Source organism: Aplysia californica, unplaced genomic scaffold (genome assembly GCF_000002075.1).
Source record: "Aplysia californica isolate F4 #8 unplaced genomic scaffold, AplCal3.0 scaffold00123, whole genome shotgun sequence".
Taxonomy (NCBI): Eukaryota; Metazoa; Mollusca; class Gastropoda; order Aplysiida; family Aplysiidae; genus Aplysia; species Aplysia californica.
In genome coordinates this window covers 187018-194183 of record NW_004797393.1, presented here as the reverse complement: position 1 = coordinate 194183, position 7166 = coordinate 187018, and the positions used below count along the sequence as shown (strand labels likewise).

The 7166-nt window shown below is 41.4% G+C and overlaps 1 protein-coding gene across 1 annotated transcript in view; it reads right to left on the bottom strand.

Moving 5' to 3' along the window:
• Nucleotides 1–7166, bottom strand: part of LOC101860803 (multidrug resistance-associated protein 1) — a gene marked incomplete in the record, with an annotated part of 27609 nt that overhangs the window by 8982 nt on the left and 11461 nt on the right. The window contains 6 exon segments of the mRNA XM_035969170.1: nucleotides 472–671; nucleotides 1951–2261; nucleotides 3726–3963; nucleotides 4660–4777; nucleotides 5368–5461; nucleotides 5934–6144. Of these exon segments, the coding sequence (XP_035825063.1) occupies nucleotides 472–671; nucleotides 1951–2261; nucleotides 3726–3963; nucleotides 4660–4777; nucleotides 5368–5461; nucleotides 5934–6144 (1172 nt within the window).

The following is a 7166-nucleotide window of genomic DNA, read 5'->3' as shown; positions in this document are numbered from 1 at the left end:
ATTATTATGACCTTATTATACAGTTGCGAGCGCCATAAAACTTACTGAAAATTCTGCACTTTTATCTCGTTTGACGTTGGTTGCCGAACAAACTGGAAGACTGAGAAGGACCAGAATGTTAATTTTTTCCTGATCGGTAGGGGCCTACACTTTTAGACAATGTGGGAAGCAATGACTAATACGCCCTAGGGAAAACAATATTTCTAATGTTAAAGAAAGCTCTAATGGCATAATAATCTACACCTAACCTTTTCGGACAAGGATGAAAAATCTCGGAGGTCTAGCATGCATGTTGCGCATGTTAAAAATCCCTTGGAGGTAAAAATCGACAAGATTAGGCTTCGGCCGCCACATGGGCAAAATTCAAATAACTGCCTACCAACTGAAAATGTTTGATGTGCCTTGCGCTCTCATATAGCCTTATGCAGTTGCGAGCACCGTAAAACACTTACAAAAAAACAGACAACTCACTTATTCACAGCATTAGAGGCATAAACAGCTCTCTGAAAGTAATCGGTTTTGGCCTCCGATTCGTGGATAAATCTGCCCTGAGCCTGATATGCCCGAATGACATTGGTGCCAGATAGGGTCTCGCTGAAGTGTGCGTACAGCGGGGAGCGATTCTTGGAGGTGATTCGTCGGAGTTGGCAGGATGTCCGGATGTAGAATTGCTGAAAACCAACATGAAATGGTCGCTTTTAAGCACAAGGGCGCTATCCCGAAAAATGATGTTTTGAGAAAAATCGAAGGTAAACTTTTTGCCCCTTGTTCAGTTTCTTTAAAAGTCAAGGAGAGTTTGTTACAAAACCAATATACACACCAATGAACCCAAACTTCTCCTATAGGTAGGGTGATGCCCACTTTTAGTGTAGGTCAAGATTTCTGGAAATCCCCGAAATCTGAGTTAGCCCGCTGGTCCTTTAAAAGGGGCACTGTATTAGACATCTATCTACAACTGGTTGTACTGCTCGAATAAATCTGGCTCGTTTTTGGCCAGACCACAATGGCTGCACGTTTCTTTATTCCTTAGTATGGACCGTTCTTTGTAAGTGGCCTAAGCTGTCCCCGTAGTTTTACGCAAGAAAAACTCCGAAATTATGCAAGCTGAGCCCAAAAATATGAAATTATGCGATTCTGTTAATTTTAACGAAGAATGATAAAGGAGAATAATCAGAAATTATACAAAAAATGATCAAATATTACTAAATTATGCAGGGTGCATCGAGTTGTCTAAGTAGCCCCGGCTGACGGTAGGTAAAATACCATAGGAAGATGGGGGAATTCCACACCTGGCAGTAATTCCACCCCCCCTCCCCCACCCCAAATTACAGCACTCAGAACAAACAGAAATCTGCTTTACTTTCAGCTTTAATCACTTGCTTCTCTCTGCCTCGTTTTATTTTTCAATTCAGCTTTAATTTCTTGTATGTCTGTCTCTTTATTTTACTTCGGCATGTGCGCTTATGTGGGTGTGGATTTGACCCGCAATATAAATTTTTTTTTCCCCATTAAGTTGAAAAATGGAAGTACGGGGACGGTGATATCGTAGAATTCATGTTACGTCTTGTTTCCTAACTTATCAGACCCAAAGTAAAACTGTTGTGGAGGATGTGTCCCTAACACTTGTCTCACAAACCAATCGAAAAGTAAGATGTGGAATTCTACCATTTTACTATTAACATTATATCAGACTTATTTGTCCCCCCCCCCCCCCCACACCTCTCTCTCTCTCTCTCTCTCTCTCTCTCTCTCTCTCTCTCTCTCTTTCTCCCTCTCTCTCTCTCTTTCTCCCTCTCTCTCTCCCTCTCCTTCTGCCCACCCCATCTACCCCTCTCTCTCTCTCTCTCTCTCTCTCTCTCTCTCTCTCTCTCTCTCTCTCTCTCTCTCTCTCTCTCTCTCTCTCTCTCTCCCCCCCGCCCCTAATTTCTTGCCTAGGACAAAAACACTCACCTGAGCCAAATAGAACAGCCCCAAGAGTGGAACAATCACCGCCAAAAACACCGGGACGCTGTAACTTATGATGACGATAATCCCAACACTGCGCAAGATGTGAGCCAGGACAATCCTCAGCTCAAAAAACACCTCCATGTCTAACTGCTCCATGTCGGTTCCGAAACGGTTGAGAATCCGGCCCATGGGCGTGGTGTCGAAAAACTCCATGGGTGCTCGAAGGACGCTGTGCAGAAGATTGGCGTGGAATTTGCGACAGGATTTGATCTTACAGCATTGGAGGACGATGGAGTAGGCGATCACCAACACAGCTGAGGAAAATTTAGAGTTATTTAGAGCAGCAGAGTTGTGGTTCATAAGACGCAAGCTACGTATCCCATGGACAGCTAGAAAAACAAATGAAGAAGTCTTGGTTGAAGCAAATTGCAGACGACAGATATAAAATTATAAGAAAGCGACAGGCAAATTTCTTCGGACACACAATGCGGAAAGAAGCATAGGAGAATATTGTAACAACAGGCAAGTTTGATGGAAAGAGAGACAGAGGCAGACAGAGGGAAAAGATACTGGACAAGATGACAACATGGCTAGGAACAGCAAGAAGAACAGACACCATTGCTGCAACGAAAGACAGAGTGAAGTGGAGGTCTATGGTCGCCCACGCCAGTCGGCAAGGCACCAGATGATGATGATGAGAGCAGCAGAGGACAGTTTAAACCATTTTTTTAAAGTAAGGTTTTACGGTGCTCACAACTTCATGAGGTCATATTATGAGCGCCAAGGGGTGGATGTCAACAGAAGTCCAAATGGGGAATCAGGCTTACTCTGCTCACCTCTTTAGCCTCAACAGCATAAAGTCTCCTTCGACTATCAAGGCACCCGGAAACTAGCAGTTCACAAGAGAGTGACAAACATACAAAAGAAGTAGAGAAATGACGATAGTAAGGATGAGGAAAGAAAAAGCAGCAATTCCCCCTATGTTGTTCCGGAACCGAATGAGCATGACATTGATTTATCAGCCCATTTACAATTCTCCTGTGCATACAAACTTGTTAATATCTCCCCTTTTGGAAAGGCCTAAAGACACTTCAGTCAGTAGCATTGCCCTGAGGGGGCCGTGGACAGTTTAGAGTAAAGTAAGACCAGCTGATGACAGCTTAGAGCGTGGTGAAATCAGGCGCTCGTCAAAATACAGAAATCGGAGAAACAGACATTTTCCCGCCATTTGAAATTTTAAAATAAAATTTATATTTTTTGGCTCAATTTCTTTTACGTCCATAAAAGAATACATGTCTATGTGAATTTTTCTGGAAAAACATTGATTACAGGCACAAAATATTATGTCATTTTATTGTTTTCATGGAGTTAAAAAAATTTGGCGGCCATTTTCTCGCTAATTTCCCCTCTGAAACCCGGTGACCTCACTTCCTTTAATAGCAAAAATAACTTGAGTTTTATTCAAGATAAATGAATACATTGTATTTTTTTTCATTTGAAGCAAGGAAAATAAATCAGCTTTCAGATGATACCAATAACTCCATAAGCCCAGAAACGAGCACCCAAGTGACTCCCACGCGGCGTGCCCCATTTTCCTGTACCCGTCGTTTTATGCAAGAACAATTCTGACTGAGCCCAAAAATGTGAAATTATGCGATTCTGTTAATTATAACAAAGAATGATAAAGGAAAATAATCAGAAATTATACCAAAAAATGATCAAATTTTGGCTAAATTATGCGGGGTGCATAAAACCACGGGGACGGATTTTCAACTCACTCTGAGCTAAGCCAAGTCCCGTGTAGACCAGGAGATAGTACTCATTCTTGTCTGCCCTGGCCTCACTGCTGGCCGGAAGCTGAGTGAAGTTGGACAGGGGCTGGTCATCTGTCCACGCGGATAGCCAGAGGTCGCCGAGGTCAAGGGCCACTTCGTTGGCGATGAAAAAGACAACTGTCAAGATGGTGAAACCGATCCCATAAGCCTTGGCCACTTCGCCGTAGACTGACCACTTGATCTGAGAAATAGCATTATTAGAAGTGTGCTGACAAATTGAATTACTTCTCGGATTCAAGCCCTATAAGGACATTGATGCGTCACCCTTCTACCTGACGTTTTTACAACCAATAAGTAGGAATTAATAAAAGGCATGTAATACTTAAAGATATGGCATCAATAGAAAATCTACAGATTTGACCCTAGTGTCGATTTCTGGACAATATTATCCCTATTTGTGGATTGCGAGAAGTAACTCATTTTGTCAGCACTTAATCTCATCATCATCATCATTATAATTATTACTATTATTACTATTATTATTGTAGTTGTTGTTGTTGTGGGTAGTGTTTTATCATTTTTATTCCCGTATTACTGCTGCTTTTGTTGTTGTAGTTCTTGTTGTTGTTGTGTTAGTAATAATATCGTCACTATCCCTGCCTATCTTTTTGATAAGGGCGTAATTAAACCTATTCCCGAAATTTTTCCATTTTTATGGACTTCTTTAAAAAAAAAAGATGGGTAGTTGGCGGGTGCTCTGGTGTGGTCCGCTTCTTCTTTCCTATCAAATGTCTATCTTCTTAATCTCTCCATCTTTTTTGTGTTTGTTACTCTCTTGTAACACTTCTGATCTTCGGCACGTATATGACCTTATTGTGTTGCAAGTGCCGTAAAACACTAAGACCACTTTTTTTAAAAGAAAAAAAAAGCCAGTTACCTTTCCCGTGTCCATCTCCTCCTCTGTGATCAGCTTGCTCTTGCTGGGCTCCTCCTTCTTCTGTCCTGACTTCTCCACATGGAGCGTGACGTCAGAGCCTGCCTCCTGTTTGTGGACGCTGGAGGAACAGGTTTTCACACAGCGGGAGAATAATAAATGGCCGCTTTTAAGCACAAGGGGGCTATCCCGAAAAATGTTGTTTTGAGAAAATCGAAGTTAAAGTTTTTGGATCCTTGTTAAGTTTATTTAAAATACAAATACAAGGAGAGTTTTCTCTGAAACTAAACAAATGTACGCACCAATGAAACCAAACGTTCTCCTATAGGTAGAGAAATGCCCATGTTCTTATGCACAGTAAAATCGTAATTGTAAATGGGTTGATTCATCACTGTCATGCTCGTAACTGTGCCTGAACTTCAACAGGGACTGCTGCTTTATCTTTCCTAATCCTTACAATCGTCATTTTTCCTCTACTTCTTTTGTATGTTTGTCAGACTCTTGTGACCCGCTATTTTTGGGTTGCCTTGACTTGATAGTCGAAGCAGACCTTGTGCTGTTGAGGCTAGAGAGGTGAGAAGAGTAAGCCTGATTCCCTGTAAGGACTTCACTGTTGACATCCACCCCTTGGCGCTCATATGACCTTATGCAGTTGCGAGCGCCGTAAAACCTCTACTAAAACAAACAAACAACAACAGGTAGAAAAATCACCTCTTGTGCAGAGTCTCTCCAGCGCTATCATCAGCTGATTTCTCTGACGTTATGGACACCAAACGTTGAAACACGGCTTTGCTGATGTGACCGTCTGTGTGGGGGACATAATGATAAAGATAGTAATTATACTGGTAATGAAAGTAATAATAACTTTAAAAAATTTAAAAGTAAATATATAAATTATAAATAATAATAATAATAATAGTAATAATAATAATAATAATAATAATAATAATAACAATAATAATAATAATAGTAAAAGAACAATAATAAAAATAGCAATAATACTAATAATTTGCAGAGGAGAATTCAGTTGGCTACAGAGTTGATCTCGTCAGAGGAGTGAAAAAAGATAAACCCATCCGAAGTTCAACTTAACTATGGAGACCCGTAGAGCTGAGGGGAAGGAAGGGAGAAGATGGATAGATAGGCAGACAGACAGACAGATAGGTAGGTAGGTAGAGAGAGAGAGAGAGAGAGAGAGAGAGAGAGAGAGAGAGAGAGAGAGAGAGAGAGAGAGAGAGAGAGAGAGAGAGAGAGAGAGAGAGAGAGACTAATCGAACCTTCCATGATACTTTCATCCTCGCCCTCCTCCTCCTCCTCATCCCCTCCGCGGTCATTGTGAAGGTGCTGAGAGAGGAACTGTGCAAAGGCGCCTCCTCTCTCCACCCACTCGTCCAGGGTGGCCACACCAGTGAGGTGACCATCGTCCATCACTGCAATAGTGTCCACTTCTGTCAACCAGTGGATTCCATGGGTGACCAACACTCGGGTCTGAGGAAGTTTTCGTTTTAGTAAGAGTTTTACGGCACTTGCAACACAATACGTCATTGTTTTATTTTTGTTTTAGTAAGAGTTTTACGGCACTTGCAACACAATACGTCATTGTTTTATTTTTGTTTTAGTAAGAGTTTTACGGCACTTGCTACACAATAAGGTCATATAAGTGCCGAAGGTTAGAGGTGTTGCAAGAGAGAAACGAACAAATACTAAGAGAATAAAAAAGGAAGGAGGAGAGATAATGACGATAGTTGTTTGACAGGGAAGAAGAAGCAAACCACACCAGAGCACCTGCCAACCACCCTCACGTTTGGTTTTAATAAGAGTTTTACGGCACTTGCAACACAATAAAAGTCATATAAATATAAGTGCCGGAGAATAGATTATGGTGTTACAAGAGAACAACATACACAAAAAAAGAAGGAGAGGAGAATAAAGACGATAGAATCTAGGTGTTTGATAAGAAAGAAGAAGCAAACCACACCAGAGCACCCACAAACCACCCAGTTGAGAAAGTGAGATAACTGTTTGAGTTTAAAAATAAATTGATTAATATTTCTAGTAAAAGTTTTACGGCACTTGCAACACAATAAGGTCATATAAGTGCCGAAGAGTAGAGGTGTTACAAGAGAGTAACAAACACGAAAAAGAAGGAGGAGGGGAGATCAGGACGATTGATGTTTGACAGGAAAGAAGGAGCAAACCACACCAGAGCACCCGCTAACCACCCACCTGAGTAAGCAAGGTAAGCGTACGAGTTTGCTTTTGTTTGTTTAAAAAAAAAAGAGTTTTGCGGCACTTGCAACACAATTAGGTCATACAAGTGCCGAAGATTAGAGGTGTTACGAGAGAGAAACGAACAAATACAAAGAGAAAAAAAAGGAAGGAGGAGAGATCATGACAATAGTTGTTTGATAGGGAACAAGGAAAAACCACACCTGAGCACCCGCAAACCACCCATGAGTACGGGTTAAACGCCACTATCAACATAACATCTCAGTCGAAAGAGCTCCCCC